This window comes from Xenopus laevis, chromosome 3L (genome assembly GCF_017654675.1).
Source record: "Xenopus laevis strain J_2021 chromosome 3L, Xenopus_laevis_v10.1, whole genome shotgun sequence".
In the NCBI taxonomy this organism is placed as follows: Eukaryota; Metazoa; Chordata; class Amphibia; order Anura; family Pipidae; genus Xenopus; species Xenopus laevis.
The window spans coordinates 82,427,027-82,445,524 of NC_054375.1; the positions used below are offsets into that span (position 1 = coordinate 82,427,027).

The window sequence follows — 18,498 nt, forward strand, 5'->3', positions numbered from 1 at the left end:
AAAGCATTTTTTTAATTCAATGATGACATGATGCATTTTGTCTTCATGACCCCTTCATTCTTCAAAAGCCAATGGAGTATGTAGTTTATGGCTTATCTTATCATGTGGCTCCCTACTGTGTCACTACCCTTGGAATGTAACCCTTTGCCACATAAGATACTGGGATAAGGCTTCCGTGAATTTTCTTTTATAAGTACGTATTACCTATATACTATCAGTGCCACAATGAATTCAAAATGAAAATAGCAAAGAAGATTAAATTAGAATGTTTCTGAGGCAAGGGCCTTTATAACCACAAGATTGACCAATTGTGTGCACTCTGTTTTTGTTTTTTCTCTCAGTTTATACCTTGTAGTTTTTCTTATTTGGCATAACTTACATATAAAAATCACTTGATATTTTGTAGGTTTGGCATATGCACTGCTTGCAAATGTAGCACCAGGATATGGACTATATACATCATTTTTCCCAGTAGTGGTGTATTTCTTATTTGGCTCTTCCAGACATGTATCAGCAGGTAAATTCCTTAATTCTATTTGTCACTAAATGTTTGTTATTTGTTTTTCAGTCAGTTGTGGTTTTTTGCAACCGTTTATACAATCAATCTGAATTACAGTTAAATCATTTATATGTGCTTGTAAAATAAAGTTTTTTTACTTGTTTTAGATTTTACTTTTTGGGGGTTATTTAACAGAATCTGAATTTTTCTGCTTAGTTAATAAAAAAATCTGACCAAGCTAGAATCCACTTTGTACCCTTATTTATTATTAAAAAACCACAAAAAAAAAAAAATTGGATTGTCAAGTGAAAAATCAAAATTTTTCGGATTTGACAACCGAAAAGTCGTAATTTTTTGTGAAATTGGCGGAAAAGCCTGAAATGTTTGCATTATCGTACGAAACTGAGAAGAGACAATAATAAATTCAAATTGCAAATAGGACCTATGCTATTGACTTCTAAAGGATCTTGACAGTATTTTTGGATTCAGATTTTATGCTGCCTTGTGGTATAATAAATATTGAAAAATCTTAGGTTTTTTTTTCTACTAAAATTCGGATTTTATAGTAAAGAAAGTAAAATCTTTCACATTTTTGGCATTCGGACTTTAATAAATAGTGTGTGTGTTAGAGTGCTTTTGTGTACATGTGTGTGTATTCAGTAAATTACAATATTGGGATAATATATTATTAAATATATTTTTTAGGGCACTGATGTACACCATTCATAAAAAGATCATTTGTTTTTACTGTAAAATATATGCTGTGAAACTTTCCATAATGCTCCATTTGATTGTTCTGCCCCTAAATTATTGAATAAACATATACTTATTTATAATCATTTAATAAACACAACTTTATGTTCCCTTTAGGTCCTTTTCCAATTGTGAGTCTTATGGTGGGGTCAGTTGTGGCTAGCATTGTACCTGGTGACACAACAGGCTTTTCTAATTCTACCAATGCCACTAATGAAGCATTGATAGAGCACCAAAGAATGATTGTGGCATCATCTTTAGGCTTCCTTGTTGGCATTATACAGGTTAGTATATTGTACCTAGACAAAATGCTATTAAATGTAAATGTATATTTACAGCTGGATATCATTTTTTTATGTATTTTTTTTAGTTGGCTTTAGGACTTCTGCAAGTTGGTTTTATAGCCATATATTTGTCAGACCCATTAATTAATGGATTCACAACTGCTGCTGCTATTGAAGTGGTGGTGTCACAGCTTAAATATATGCTTGGAGTTAAAATACCTTCATTTAGTGGGCCACTATCCATATTTTATGTAAGTATCTCTTTCAGTTTGTACATATCTGTTCTAAAATGTGAATGAAAATAATACATATATTTATTTGTTAAAGGAATACTGTGAACTGAATTAGATGTGTTTACTTTTGCAGAAAAGCAAGAGCAAGCGCATTAGTGCATTTATGCCCTGGGAAACTCATGTTAGGAGACGGGTAGGGGTAATGTCTATGTGCTCACCAATACAGTCCGAAAGCAGTCCTCACTATATTAGTGGGAGAAGCAGCAAATTTCTGCGTTTCAAAATGGAGCAGAAAGATCTGCTGAAAATTCCGGTACATCACAGTTAAATCAAGTTTTTTTCCCCCAGGCCGTTGCTCCTTTAAAAGAAAAATGCACTGGCCCCTGGAAACAATTAACACCACACCACTTACTTACCTCACCTATCCAGACATTCTAAATTCAATTTGTTTATTCAATGTATTGGATTTGCCTTTCCTTGTCCTTATTTCAGCAATGTTAGGGTGGTGTATAAAAAATACTGGCCCAGCAGCCTAATATTTTGTTTATAATAAAGGAATTTACCTTATGCTTTATATGCTTATTGTAGCATATTTGGTGGGAACAACAATTAAAGTCAATATCAAGAAGGATAATTCATTGGCCACTTTACAGATAGCGGTATTATGGTTAGGCAGCAGCACATATATGACTTACAATTCACTTTACAAACATAATTTGAAAGAATGGCTGACACTCATTTTAAATGTTTTGTTAAAACATGGCATGTTGAACATAAAGTTCATGAAGAAGTGCATGCATGTTATTTGTATGATACATGACATATGCCTACCACACAGGATTTGTTAAGATGAAATATTTTTAAATTAAAAGAGTGTAATGTATTCTAACTATTTCTCTCTTTTTCAGTCTCTAGAGAGCATATTTTCTCAGATAACTTCAACCAATATTCCTGATCTTATTATAGGCATTATCGTAATGATTCTTGTGTACATTGCGAAAGAACTCAATGCTAAATATAAGTCAAAACTGCCTGTTCCAATTCCTATTGAAATAATACTGGTAAGTACTGCATTGTCCTCCACAGGCTATTAATTGATTGAATCACCCAAATACATGTAAACTACAGTATAGAATACAGTTTTTTCCTAAGTGGATAATTGTATGTAATGTAACCAGCTCTGTACCAACCCCACCCTATTCCTCCAACCCTTATAATAAGTAGCAATAAAAAAAGTTCTATATTTACTTTAGTTGAAAATAAATGGAACAATATGATTTTTGTCTGTGTGCAACTTTTCTGTTTGATATATATATATGTAAATTCTAAAGGATGCCAGCACTCACGAAAAAATAAATAAATATGCCTGGGTACATAAGTTATACAAAACAAAAAGAGGGATCAGCACTCGCAGGTCTTAGAAAAATAAAAAATGATTTATTGAAGAGCTATGGACTGATGTTTCGGCTCCACCAGAGCCTTTCTCAAAGTAGCATAACAAATAGTGAAAGTTGTTTAAATACACTTACTATAATATATATTGCGTTTCCCCTCAGTTGGGTTTTTTTTATTGAACACAGCAATTGATACATCTTTCCCTTAGACTAAGCATTCTTACCAATCAACATATCACAGAGGCACAGTATACTACCCAGACAGCTTTAATCTAGTGATGCCTCAATTTGAAGACTATTTCCAGGAATGTGAGTTTTGTGTAGGTCAGTTTACATTTGGCCTTGATGTCCTGTTATCAAAAACCTCAATTTGTTTTATTTTATAGACAATCATTGCAGCTGGTCTGTCATATGGATTTAAATTTAAAGACAGATTCCATGTAACTACTGTAGGTACAATACAAAAAGGGTAAGAGTTTTCAACAACATTTCTTTTTTGGCCAATGTAATTTTGAAATACATTTTGTAATTAAGATTTCAGTTATCAACAAACACTTTTAAAAAATATTAAAATGCAGTGTGCATGGGTTCTGTATATGTATCCAATACAGGTATGGGTTATGTTATTCGGAAACCCTTTATTCATAAAGCTCCAAATTACAGGAAGGTCATCCCATAGACTCCATTTTAAAATTTTAAAAAAGGATTTCCTTTTTCACTGTAATAATAAAACGGTACCTTGATAAGGTGTAATTAATCCTTATTGGAAGCAAACGAATCCTATTTTAATGTTTATTTAATGTTTACATGATTTTCTAGTAGACTTATGGGGCACATTTACTAAGGATCGAAAATATCGAGGGTTAATTAACATTGTACCTCGGTAGGTTTTAGGTGGCGAAGTAGGTGGTCAAAGTTTTTTTTAAAGAGACAGTATTTCGACTATCGAATGGTCGAATAGTCGAACGGTTTTGAGTTCGAATCGTTTGATTCGAAGTTGAAGTCGTAGTCGAAGGTCGAAGTAGCCAATTCGATGGTCGAAGTAGCCAAAAAAACATTTGAAATTCGAAGTATTTTTTATTCTAATCATTCACTCGAGCTTAGTAAATGTGCCCCTTAATGTATGAAGATCCAAATTATTCTGGATTACAGGTCCCATACCTGTATTAGACATGTTTTTGGAAAGCTCAGAGCTCTTCTTTTCTGATTACATCCAATTATCAATTCAATTTGAGATGTCACAAAAGTTTCTACCTAGTAAGAAGTATCAACATTATCTTCTCCAAAATGCACATGTTGCGGTTATATTATTATTGCTTCTAATATGTTATTCTTTATTTAAAACAAGAACCATCCCAATGTATTTTTGTATTAGAATTATAGATGGAGAATCCCCCATTTAGATCAGCTCTAGGCCACAAGTGTGACATACAGTATATTAGTATCATACCATTAAAGTACATAATTTTTGACAGTTGTTTATTCTGACACTCATATTATTATTTTTACACAGATACCAACCTCCTCTGGCCCCAAGTTTAGAAGTATTTCAAACCACAATAGCTAATGCTTTTTCTATTGCTATTGTTGGGTTTGCAATTGCATTCTCTGTTGCCAAAGTATACGCCTTAAAACACAACTATAATGTAGATGGTAACCAGGTAAGATATTTATGATCAGCAGCTCATGGACATTGCTCAAGAGCCATCTCACTTGGGTATTTACATTGTCAATTTTTTTTGTATATTTTATTTTAATACATCATCCTCATTGTAAATTAGATATTATAATATTTCAGTGCCTGAGTATGCTGAAAAGGAAGACATTAGGTGCTATTCACTTTATTTTTATATCACTGAAAAAAATCAGGTTTAATAACCTGCAGTCTCTATAATCTGCATGTATAAATACTTCAATTACATATACACATATTGTATGGATACCTGTCCAATGAAGCAACCTGAACCCAAAGGATGGTTAAAGGATTTCCCCCTTTTTGAGCAGAGCTTTTGGTTTTATAGCTGGGAGTTTAAGAGAACATACAAGGGCAAGCAAAGGCCACCAAATATATGGATCTGGAAGCAGCTGAATTCACCCAAAAGTAAAGACAAACAGTGAACATAGGAATAGTCATAGTAGAAGCCAATGTCAATTTCAGGTAGAAATTTACAAGATCAGTCAAGATAAGGGTCAGTAACAAATAATCATGACTGCAGTTCTCAGGCAATGCTGCACCACCCAGTTTAAGCAGTGCAACAGAAAATGGAATGCTTTGGTTAAAAATTATATTTACAGAAATTCATTGTTTTCTACATAAACCCCAGTGGATGAACTCATGTCAAAAACATAGACATATGTGCCTGGAATATGTACAGGATAGAAAGGCAAATGAAAAGAAAAAAAGTAAAATTGGAACCAGTTTTAAATTGTCTCCTTATATAACTGTTTACATCATGCTTAGTAGTTAATCTTAATTTTAAGGAAAACTGTCCTGTTTCTTTTCATAACCGTTTTAGCCAATAATTTTATGAAAATGTAAAATCAACCACAAAAATGTAATATTATAAAGGTATACACATTTTCCCCATTATTTTATACAGGAGCTAATAGCATTTGGACTAAGCAATATTGTATGTGGCTCATTCAGAGGATTTGCAGCAAGCACCTCATTATCAAGGTCTTCAGTACAAGAAAGCACAGGAGGCAAAACTCAGGTAGGATGGTATTTTTATTACAGGAAGAAACAAATTCATTTTTTAGTTATTGCCTCTGGCAGAACACTCAGAGTGCTGCTACAATTACCAATAATATTACAGATTACTTGTAAAGGAATTACTATCAGCATAAGATGTTAATTATTTAAAAAAAATTGTGTAGGTTGCTTCAGGTCTAATCACGTAAAGCAACCAATCATAAGGTTACATATACCTGATAAAAAACAAATGTCTTATTGGTTGCTGTGGGTTACTGAACCAGGGAAAACTATATATCCCCAGAAAGATTTTATACTTTTATGAGGTGGGTTGAATAATTTATTTGTGTTTTTTAAATTTATATCAGATTTTGTGCTTTTATGTTTTCCTTTCTACCTGTACAAAAGCCTCTGCTTTCTTTCTGCAAAAACAAATAAAAGAGCTTTCCTGTATTTCTTTTTAACTCTGATTACAGTTTTAGAATTACAATTAGATGAGTAGGCTTTAAAAAAAAGGGGTACTTGTATGAAGGCCACCCTGAAGCATACACCAATCATTATATGGAATTTAGTCAGTTTAGACTAGTCAATTTGTGGTCCTCCAGATAAAAGCATTTTAGAGAGTCGAAGTGCACCACAGTTAATTATCCAAAATTTTGGAACCATTGTCCAATCAATGCCTTACCAGGGAATGCATAATATCAAACCTACTGGTCAGCAAGGGACAGCTTAAATGTGGCCATACACTGGGTGGCTTTACAGTTATCCAACCAATAGACTCATGTGCCAAGCTAGATATTGCATTTGACCATATTTGTCTTGTTGCCCATATAAGCAGATGCACCTTCAATGTTCTAGCAATTTAGCTCATTGTAGCCAGTACATAAAAAAATCAGTTTTAAAAAACCAACTGTAATCCAATAGGATTGCATAGTGGTCTTTTGAAACTGTTCATCCAAAGTGTCACATGTTCCCAGATGTTTGGTAACGTGGCCAAAACCAGCAAAAACTTCTTGATTAACATTTGGTGTGACACCTTTAAGGAATGTTTTATCGCAAGAAGAGAGAAACTATATGTTGATGGGTATGTTTGTGTTAGATAAAATAATTTTATCCCAAACCTATATCAGTTTTATGAACTGTTATTTTCTGATGACACTTTTGTGGTTATTTTTACAGGTCGCTGGAATGGTATCAGGAACAATGGTTCTGATAGTTATATTAGCTGTTGGATATCTTCTAGAGCCATTGCCTAAGGTATTTGTATACATAAATAGTAACATTTAAATAATCAAGCATTATTAATGGGTAACCTTATTGGTGGTACAGCTCATCACTGCTTTAGAACACTAGCATCACTGGGCTTGTACAGTAAGTTGAAAAAATAAGGTTTGATATATATTATCTGATGTGACTATAAAGTTATTTACAAAGATCGATACTGAAGTATTTCCCATGACTTATTGTAATTTATTAGTGGTTACTAGTGATTACCAAACAAACAGCATTTCATTTTGATGAAACTGTGGAAAAGTTCAAGAAACTGCTACATTTTGCCACATTTGTTGGGAAATAAAAAATATATGGCAGTTGAGATGTTCTTAGCTCTGCAATAGTATATAAATTGTCCTACCTTGTTAGAGAAGGTTCTTTTTACTATGATACAACTGTTCTTCATAGAAAAATATGGCCCATGTTGCCAATTTCTTCCATAATCCACACAAGATAGCTCCTGTCACAGGGAGGGCTTCTGACAAATATGTTTATGTGGGGGCACATAATACATCATCTCCTCTTTTTTTTTCAAACTAACAGACCACATTTTTTTAATAGCATGGATTTGCAAGAAATTTTGCTTGAGAAACCATGAATTACGATGCAAACTATACAATCTGAAAAAGTTTTCTCATCCCTAATGTTAACTAATTCGCTTTTCCTTTTTAATAAAGAGTGCCTCGGCAGTCATGTCAAATAATTGGACTAATTGGATCAACCCAGAGTATGCTTGGAAAAATGTGCCTAGATCTTGAAAACACCTAAAGCTGCTATTGCAGCAAAATAATTATTTGTAAAATAATAAAGTGTGGGGGTGGAATAAATAAATCTGGCCAATACCTACCTCTGATGTCACTACCCTGCCCCCAAGTGTCATATACACCCCCTACTAGGAATGACCCGATACATCACCAATCCACTCTGCTGTCATTGCCCCACCCTCTGATGTTATCAGCCCATCCCCCACCTAGGTTTTTGCCTAGGTCAAAGGTGGCAACCCTAATTATTACACTCTACTTTTATGTGTAAATAAAATACCTTTTTATTATACTGCCCTTTTAATTTGCCCTTTTAATTCCAAATTATGCCATTCCATTCAAAAGGTAAAAATAATAATTATTCTCTTATGAATAGCAATTTTAATAAAAAAATAATAACATATTTTTTCTTTCTGTTTTAATGTGTCCTTCTAATATATAAATAAAATAAGTAAATAGAAAGCAAAATGTTAAAAGTTAATGGAAACAGTAATCATTTTGTTTCTCTGGTTTAGTCTGTTCTGGCAGGCATAATTATCATCAATTTAAAAGGAATGCTAATGAAGTTTAATGAAATTCCCATGTTGTACAAGAGAGATAAGTTTGACTGTGTAAGTACAAAGCTTTCTGTGACAACTGCTCATCAATTTTATGTTTTTTTTTAATACATTTACAGTATATTATTTGGAAATATGTGCCTTTAATGACATAGTTGGTACAGCTATAGGACTTCTCCAATTGATTAGAATAAGTGTTCTTCTAGGAAAAGTTAGATTTGCATCTTCAATACAGTATAGTTAGTATAGTATAGTGTAGTTTTGTCACTTGCAGTACCACATTATACACAGTTTTGTTTACTTAGAAAAGCTTGACCATTTTTAATTAGTGTTCCAGACATAACATCTAAAGAAAGTATCTACCAAAAGGAGATGGCCAATGGATGTGCACTGCTTTCTAACTATTTATAAAGAAAAATAGGTTTCCTTTTATGTTTAGCATACAATTATTTTATATTATTTTTATTAAATGAATACTGGTACGTCTTGAAGATTGTAATCTCTGATTAATCTCTGAACAATTCAATCTTTTGTGGAAGAATATACAAAACAAATAAACTTGTAATTTATGCTTCACTAATTTATGGATTATATTTTTCACAGCTTGTATGGATTTTAACGTTCATAGCAGCTCTTCTTCTTGGGTTGGATCTTGGACTGGCAGCTGGTGTTGGAATAGAACTTCTAACAGTGGTGTTCCGTGTACAATTGTAAGTAAAATACCAGAGATTACGCACAATTTCCTCTGCTCTTATCACTTCAGACCATTCTCATCTACAAGACTTCTCTTGGGCTTCTGCTTTCTGGAACTCTCTGCCTCGAGTTGTCAGACTCTCTCCTACCTGTTTAAAGAAGCTTATTCAATGAACCTTAATTAATCGGTCATATAATAAATCACAAATATTTTTCTAAAATCCCTATGTCCCAGTTGTAAAAATGTGGTTATATCAGAGCTACAGAGAGATATTCTCTACTTAGTGTTCAGGCTGAAATAAGGGCTATCCTTCCATTCTCCTACAGGAAGTGTAACAAGCAGATGTAATGAGCAGAACTCTGTAGTAACAGTCCTATCCCTATTGGGTGGCTTGCATCACATGGAGGACCATGCTTTCTTGTCATTATGCAATAGCACAAATCAACTTCCTCAGCTACAGTCATTCCATGATTTTAATTCTCGTGCTTCATTTATAGGAACTTCATTATTAGGAAAACACTATATACCAGCAATCATTGTTCATTGCTGAATATGTGTTTTACCATATCTTTGACACTGGTGCACAAATGGTATATCAAATTGTTGCTTTATTACAAATAAATGTTTAACAACTACCTCTATTTTCGCAGCCCCAAATTTGCAGTGATTGCCAATATTGGTAGAACAGACATTTACAGAACAAAAAAAGATTACAGTGATGTAAGTAGAAATGCATTTTGTGTCTGCCTGGAAAAGCACTTTATCATCCCTGTGTCAAAGTTTAACTCTTCATTCTCCCAAATGTTCCTCCTATGTCTCCTTATTAATATATTTGTATACAAACTCCCTCAGCAGATACATACAATCATTTTATGCATACTATTTGCTTACAGATTTATGATCCAGATGGGGTAAAAATTGTCAGATCTCCAGCTCCTCTCTTTTTTGCTAATGCAGATTTCTTTAGAGATAAAATCGTTGCTGCAGTAAGTGGTTTTTTTTTCATTCTTTAGTTTGTATACACTTGTAGCAGGCGGCAATTTTGTTCAAAGAGAATTTTTAATTTTTATTATATACCATTTTGCAGACTGGCTTTAACCCATCGTGGGTACTGCGTAAACGCAATAAGGCTTTAAGAAAAATCAAGAAATTACTAAAGAAAGGAGAGTTGCAAGTGGCACCAGTAAGTAATTTTCAAGATGCAATATACTGTTTAACAAGTAGCAGAATACATCGTCATACTATACAAACTGGAACACAGAGTATGTTTAACTAGTTTATATTTACACCGTATCCAGAATAAACTATCTCTGTTTAGTCAAGGAACAAACAATATAAAAAAGCTCCAAGCCTGTTGCTCAAGCCTGAATGATTTCCATTGGATCAGGAGGCACAAGCTTGCACAGTTGAAACTTCTTTGCTAGTGATTTAGAAACAGCATGAGACTGAATATAAAGAGAAAGGTATATAATTCTTGGGGCTGTTTAAAGTCTTTTTCACAAGCTCAACACCTAAGTAAGTTCAGAATTTAACGATGTTAATTTAAAGGGGTTGTTCAATTTTAGTGTGAGGTGGAGAGTGATATTCTGAGACAATGCAACTGGGTTTCATTTTTATTATTTGTGGTTTTTAAGTTATTTAGCTTTTTATTCAACAGCTCTCAAGATTGCTATTTAAACCCTAAATAACCCTAACAACCATGCATTGATTTGAATAAGAGACTGGAATATGAATAGGAGAGGGCCTGCATAGAAATAGGAGTATTAAAACGTAGCAATAACAATACATTTGTAGTGTTATAGAGCATTTGTTTTAGATGGGGTCAGTGACCCCCATATGAAAGCTGAAAAGGGTCAGACGAAAAAGGCAAACAATTAAAAAACTATAAATAATTAAGACCAATAGAAGACCATTCTATAACTACATATACTATAACTATACTAAAAGTTAACTTAAAGGTGAACCACCCCTTTAACACAGGCCACCAGTCATTTGATTTTCTTTTTTTTGCAGAACGGTTTGGTCACTGTATCTCCTGATTGCAAAGACATTGAGGATGAGGAACTTGATAATAATATGGTGGAAGAGCTGGACCAGCCTACTAATACTTCAGATTTGCCTGCAGATATAGACTGGAATGCAGATCTTCCAATGAACATTGCAGTTCCCAAAGTTAACATCCACAGTCTAATTCTTGATTTTGGAGCAGTATCATTTATTGATTTGTCTGGAATGAAGTCTCTAAAAGGAGTAAGTTGTATGTTGTTCTGTAAATAAACTTCTTCTTTATTAAAACATGTTGGATATTAATACAGCAGCTTTAGTCTGTAAGATCCATTGTGTGAGCCTTATGAAGTTGATGGAAATCATACAACAGGCATTTGAAATACCTTTGTCAGTTCTATAAAATCCTCCATAGGGGATAAGGTTACTGTTTGATTTGTAGAAGTATAAAAGTGGCAGGGATATAGGAGCATTGCTATTTATAGCAGTAAATAGTATCAAAGCAAACCATTGGAAAATTTCTTCAAATATCACAATGAAACAGACATTTTAAAACTGCTGATGTGCATCTCTGTGCTTAGGTTTCCACGTATAGAATGCAGCATAGTTACCAATAAGTACATGGTACAGCGGAATAAAGAAAAAAAAAATATTTACTAAAAATGGACTGTATGGGAGATGGCCTTTTTGTAATTTGGAGCATCCTGGATTGAGTTTTTGGACAAGAGATCCCATAGATGTACAAGCAATGAAAACTACATTTTAATTTACAAAGACATATCTAGTATAGGTCAATCTAAAAACAACTGGACTTGCTGAGTAATCAATGAAAACGTTTCACTACTCATCCGAGCATCTTCTTCAGTTCAACTGACTGGTGTGGGAAATTTTCATCAAATAAACTCTTCCACTAATCCATTTACAATGGCACATTGTAACTCTTCAAAGAGGTGACATCTGCATTCGTCACAAGTAACACCTGTATCTAGGAGTTGCATTACACATTGGATAATCCTATCACAACTACACAGAATCAACACCTCTGTGAATTTCTTCAGATGTCACCTCTTTGAAGAGTTACAATGTGCCACTGTAAATGGATTAGTGGAAGAGTTTACAGTATATGCCGAGAACTTCCCACACCAGTCAGTTGAACTGAAGAAGCTGCTCGGATGAGTAGTGAAACATCTTCATTGATTACTCAGCAAGTCCAGTTGTTTTTAGATTGACCTATACTAGATATACCATGACCTGGATGAATGAAAATCTTTATAGTCATAACAAAGACATATGTAAATAGTAGTCTTTGGTGAATTAAACATACTCTTTGTTTAAATATGTATTTAAATATGTATTAAATTGTTTACAAAACATCAATATTCTGCTTTTTCAGACTCTAAAAGATTTCCTGAAGATTGATGTAGATATATACATTGCTGGTGCTGACTGTAAGTTTATTTCTTATTTATGGTGACAGTGTTAGCTGCCATCTTAAGGGAGAAGGAACCCAAATTCACTGGGAGGTTCCTAAAAATGTTATGAACCCCCAGTGAACTCTAATGTAAATCATTCCCCAGGCCAGTGTTCTGTTCAGTGTTCTGTTCAGTGTTCTATTCAGTGTTCTATTCAGTGTTCCAGAAAAATCACTGACCAGGGGAACTTTCTAAAGCATACTATTTTACACTACTATGCAAGTCTATGAAAGCACACCTGGGAGAGACAGTAAAGGGAAAGGAATCATTTATATAGTGCTTTTTATTTGTGGGACTCAAAGTACTTTTAGAGCAAGCAGCCATTATTGACACCTGGCGATTAAGAAACTTGCCCACGGTCACAAGGTGTTGCCACAGGGAATTGAACCAGGGTCTCTAACATGAGATCCCACAAGGCACATCATTTCATCTATTTTATATTGTTCCCCAAGGGGTTGCATGCCTTCCTGAAAGATACTTAACATTTTGGAATCTGCAGTCCCCCTGTTCCTTGAAGAACACATTCAACAGCATCACCAAGCCCTTTGGCTGTATCATATTGTAGTAAATCCAACTTACCCTGGTGGTCCAGTGGTGTGGCGGGGATGCCCAAATTTGAAAAGTATAAAAGGCTTATTAAAGGCAAGGGACCTTGCCCGTGATAGGATTTGTTTCCTGGTGCTGTTAGCTGTTGCTATTCTGTTTGAACCTGATTCTGATTACCTGTTTTGACCCCTGCCTGGCTTTTGACAATTCAACATTCTGTATCCTGACCCCTTGCCTGATTACTGACTTCAATTCTGCTTAACCCTCTGATTGACTATCTGGTTTGACCCTTGCCTGCCTGACTACGATTATTCTCTGCCTGCCCCGACCCGGCCTGATCTGACTACTCTATTGCCTAACGCCTTGTACCTTGACCTTCTGCCCAAAAGACTTTATTACAGGTGTGCCCCTCTGCCTATCCAGATCATCTAGCCTTGCACCTCTCGTTTAAGTCCTCGTGGCATCCAAGTAGCTGAGGGCTCCTCCCGAGGCCAAAGGCGGTCACACTACAGGTGAAGCACGAGCTTAGACCAGGGTGCTTGGCATTTGTTCTGGTGTTGGGTGCCGACCGTTACACATATGTTTTGTACAATCATATAAAAACTGACATTTATGGTTAGGGTCAAAGACTAAATGCAGATAATATTGATTTATTGTAAAACCATGATATTGTTTAGTCCCCACAGTAATCATTTATAAAGTGATTCAGGTCTACCATTATTTTTTATTGCTTCTATAGTCTTTTATGGTCTTTTATGTTCAGAATGCTTTCATCAAGATGTTTATTAGTAAACAGTTTAAGACTTACAAGCTTACTTCCTCTGCAATAAAATGTATTTTGCCAATCCACGCAACATGTTTCAGGGGTTCACCACAAGTGCAGTTCTAAATCAAAATTCCCAAATTATTTGTTTATTGTTAAATGACAAGGGTCTTATTGCATGTTTAGAATTGCCTTCCCTATTTGCAGTGCCTATCATATTTTTCTATAGGTAACATTTGCTATTAGTGACTGATTAAGCATATGTGTAGATGCATAAGGGCACGGAGCAGCGACAGACAGACCTTGGCATAAAATATCAGCTTTGTCCTGCATCCCATAGCCCTAACATCCACACTGGGCAGATCCATGACTTAGACCCCTTAAACCTCTAAACCCCAAACCCTAAAACCATTGAAGGGGAAATACATGGTTCCTTCCTTTCCAATAAATGACAAAATTAAAGATAATTAAAATAAATATATTCATTCATTCCATAATTTTGTGCCCCTTCAGGTGGAGTTTTGGAAAAGTTAAAAAGATGTAATTTTTTTGATGACGATGTAAAAACATCAATGTTTTTTCTTACTGTCCATGATGCCGTTTTACATGTACTGGAAAAGAAAGGACTAAAAGTAGCACTGAAAAATGGCACCTCAAAGGTAAAGAATATATATTCCAGAAATATAATAATATCCATTACTATGATCATCAGTTGGTCTGAAAGAATAAAAACATTTTTTGTGCATGATGCATTCAGAAAGGGCAGATGTATGAGACCTCATTAACCATCAGTGAAACACTGCCCAATTACTTACTTTCTAGCACTTATTCCCAAAGCTTGAATAAAAGAACCATGCGGACTGAAAATGTTTGTGTTCTCACTACAGTATATGTGAGATAGCACAATAATTTTGCATTCTGACTTATCTTTACGGGATAATGTGCATGCTCAACTCTCAACTAATAGCTGCAACTTGAGGCACATAAAACATTAATAACTGCATCATTCTGCCCCACAGCTGGCACTTCTCATGCTGCAGGATTCATCTTAATACCCAACTCCAGTGCAATAAGGGAACATAATAATCTAGAACACAATAATCTAGAATACAAATGTAAAATACAAAATGTTTGTACGTTTTTTTAAATACTGTTGCACTGAAGATGATGAAAGCAACTAGCGTGTGAGCCTTTGGCTATTTTTTCATAGCTGTAATTCTTTTTCTAGGAATCAGAAAATATTTTATATACAACAGACGCATCGAATGGAACACTGAGGGAACGACCAGTGAGTTAATAATTTTGCTACCGAGATTTCTGTGCACTTATTGACCATTTTAATGAAGATTCATTTGAGGACCTTAAGGGAGAAAATCATTAGGAAATTATCAGTACTGAATATGATTTGATATTAAACTAACTAAATAGCAGGCTTTATATTTTATGCAACATTAGGCAAGTAAAACATTTGGAGAATAGTACAGTCTGGCAGGAAAATCAGTTTTCTTCTTGGATGCTTTCAAAAGATTCATACATTAATTTCTTTGATGTGTAAGTAATAGTACTGTCCATATAGTTTTAGTCTTCATTATGCAATCATTATTAGGTAAAGTAATATTTGGTATTATTAGGTAAAGTAATATATCAAGTATTAAAATATTTCTTTAAATGAGCCATTTAGATGAAAATGAAGATTCCCCCATCTTTGTGGCAAAACTGGCAAGGGAAACTGTGCTATTTAATCACCATAATTAATTTTAAACAATACAGGTATAAGAGAAAGAGAAAAATTGACAGCACATAGTTTGCCTTTAAAAATAATTATTACAAAAAAATGAGGTGTTAGTACCAAACACTTTGGCCAAAATAAATAAGCTCAATCAAGTCCCCCATCCAACAGGGAATGATATACAGGTGTATGTTTATGGGCTGGGGCTCAAAAGCTCACTTTCTCACTAGAGCTTCTGAGTTAAGGGTAAGTGCACTGTTGGTCTTTTTACTCTGTCACATTGGTTGCTGGGGGACTTGATTTTAAATGCAAGACATACTTAGAATGCTAATGGATAGTGTAGGACTCAAGTACAATGAGGGGCCTTGACGTGGCATGTGAGGTTACATATGTTGGCTTACATATTTTTTATAGCAGCTGGTCAATGCCACAGCGTAGGTTAGACCCCGCACTAGCGAATACAGGCATGGGACCTATTTTCCAGAGTGCTGAGGATTTGGGGTATATATAAATAAACCCAAGAGAATTGTTTGGCCTCCAATAAGGATTAATTGTACCTTAGTTGGGTAAGCAGAAGTCACTGTTTTATTACAGAGAAAAGGAAATAATTTTTAAAAATTTAATTATTTGATTAAAATGTAGTCCACAGCCTTCCTGTAATTTGGAGCTTTCTGGATAATGGATCCCTTACTTGTATAAATATGTTATCTTTGTGCACAGCATATCATGTAGTAAGTAGCTTATAAAAATGCTTATGTGTAAGCATTTTTATTCAGGTTCTTAAACATATTCATTCTGATGTATTTGTTTCATAGGTGGCAAATGAAACAAAGTTCTAAGGATGTTTTGTCATGAAAATCACTGGCAATGACTGTTTGTTGACATTCCACACTTTTAATCAACATTGAACTTATGGAAAGCATCTTGCCTACTCAAGCTCCTGCCTGCACTATTTTCTCCCTGGATGGAAACTATTTCATGTATTAATGTCTTGTCTATTATGAAAAATACACCATAACATAAATGGGAAGAGGTAAATTTCATTAGAGAACACACAGCAAAATGTAAAGGTCCCCATATTTATAAGCCGCCTATACCCTCCTTTTTTTTATTAATGCTCATTAAAATAGTATTGTTAGTATTAACACATTTACGGGGGAATGTAATAAAAATCGCTAACGGAAAAACTATTCACAATGCGAAAAGTTATGCCTTTGCGCGAACAAATTTAGCTTTGTGCGAATTTAATATAGCTTTTGCGAGCCCAGAAATTGTTTAGCGACCACTTCCGACAGTGAAAGACCGTTTGCGAATTTTATAGTTTGCGCCAATGCGCAGTCAATGTAATGAAACTTCTTACTGAAAAAGTCGTTATGTTTGCTCCAAAAGATTACGACACCTTCAAGCACTTCTTATGAGTGCGCAATAAAAATTTGCAATGCGCAATTAAAATTCGCAATGCAATAACAGTTTAAGGAACGATATTACATTGCGAGATGTGGATTTTTAGTCTTATTGTTGCGAATTGTTTTGCTCTTTGCGACTTTTATTACATTCCCCTGTTAGAGGCCTATTCAGATTTGTGTAATTTGAAAGGTACCTTTTTTATTAAAAAATCAGAATAAAATTGTGGTAAAAACTTGAATCGCTAGAATTTGTGTTTTACTCATCATTTTTAGTGAGTTTACAAAATAATTTTTTTTTAACAAAAAACTCAGATTGAATAAAGAATAAATAGTTTATATTTTGACTTTGACAGCTCCAATTGACATCTACATGATCAACCTTTTAAATGCCAAAGTTTTAAATTCAAGCTTTTCAGGCTTCTTGCAGGAGTCACATCATAGTGCATACTAACAACAATCTATGCCTCTCATTGAATTTAAAGCCCATTTATTAAAGTGAAAATTTGTGTGGGGGGAATGGCCTTGTTTACCATGTGCCCTCTGGCTATGGTTTAAGTATAGCTATATACTAAGAAAGGCACAACTCTTTTCCCTTTATTGTAGGAGAGAGTTGTGTTTACTTTGCACTTTTCCCCTCACAACTACAGTCCAGCGGCATAAAAACCGCCACAGCTTCCCCCCGCATAAAAAAGTTTGGATGGGTCCAGTGCCCCACCCCCTCCTGGCACATAGTTTGCTGCATGTGCACAAATTTTAAGGCAGTAGAGCAGCTATAGAGCGAATGTTCTATATTTATTAAAGGAAAACTATACCCCCCAAACAATGTAGGTCTCTATAAAAAGATATTGCATAAAACAGCTCATATGTAAAATCCTGCTTCATGTAAATAAACCATTTTCATAATAATATACTTTTCTAGTAGTATGGGCCATTGGGTAATCATACATAGAAAATTGCCATTTTAAAAAATAAGGGCTGCCGCCTGAGGTCGTAGGATTCACTGTTCTCACAAACATATCAACAAACTATACATGTTAGGTCACATGAGCCAATTAACAGACAGAGTTTTGTCTTTTGCTTCCACACTTCTTCCTGTTACAGTTAGGGGCCGATTCATCAAGGGTCGAATATCGAGGGTTAATTAACCCTCGATATTCGAGTAGGAACTAAAATCCTTCGTCTTCGAATATCGAAGTCGAAGGATTTAGCGCAAATGCTACGATCGAACGATCGAAGGATTATTCCTTCGATCGAACGATTAAATCCTTCGAATCGAACGATTCGAAGGATTTAAATCCAACGATCGAAGGAATATCCTTCGATCAAAAAAACTTAGGCAAGCCTATGGGGACCTTCCCCATAGGCTAACATTGACTTCGTTAGCTTTTAGCTGCCGAAGTAGGGGGTCGAAGTTTTTAGAGTGTAAAGAGGCAGTACTT

General features: G+C 34.6%; 1 protein-coding gene across 1 annotated transcript in view; it reads left to right on the forward strand.

Annotated features, from left to right (window-relative positions):
- Positions 1–16,692, forward strand: part of LOC108710271 (chloride anion exchanger) — a 31,241-nt gene extending 14,549 nt beyond the window's left edge. Inside the window, exons 4-21 of the mRNA XM_041586516.1 lie at positions 407–517; positions 1,370–1,536; positions 1,623–1,787; positions 2,678–2,830; positions 3,550–3,632; positions 4,677–4,824; positions 5,764–5,877; positions 7,035–7,112; positions 8,404–8,499; positions 9,049–9,155; positions 9,790–9,859; positions 10,033–10,125; positions 10,227–10,322; positions 11,153–11,389; positions 12,537–12,591; positions 14,438–14,583; positions 15,153–15,212; positions 16,469–16,692. Of these exons, the coding sequence (XP_041442450.1) occupies positions 407–517; positions 1,370–1,536; positions 1,623–1,787; positions 2,678–2,830; positions 3,550–3,632; positions 4,677–4,824; positions 5,764–5,877; positions 7,035–7,112; positions 8,404–8,499; positions 9,049–9,155; positions 9,790–9,859; positions 10,033–10,125; positions 10,227–10,322; positions 11,153–11,389; positions 12,537–12,591; positions 14,438–14,583; positions 15,153–15,212; positions 16,469–16,492 (2,003 nt within the window). The 3' untranslated portion in view covers positions 16,493–16,692. The remainder of the gene's footprint in view (positions 1–406; positions 518–1,369; positions 1,537–1,622; positions 1,788–2,677; positions 2,831–3,549; positions 3,633–4,676; positions 4,825–5,763; positions 5,878–7,034; positions 7,113–8,403; positions 8,500–9,048; positions 9,156–9,789; positions 9,860–10,032; positions 10,126–10,226; positions 10,323–11,152; positions 11,390–12,536; positions 12,592–14,437; positions 14,584–15,152; positions 15,213–16,468) is intronic.
- Positions 16,693–18,498: the final 1,806 nt, after the last annotated feature.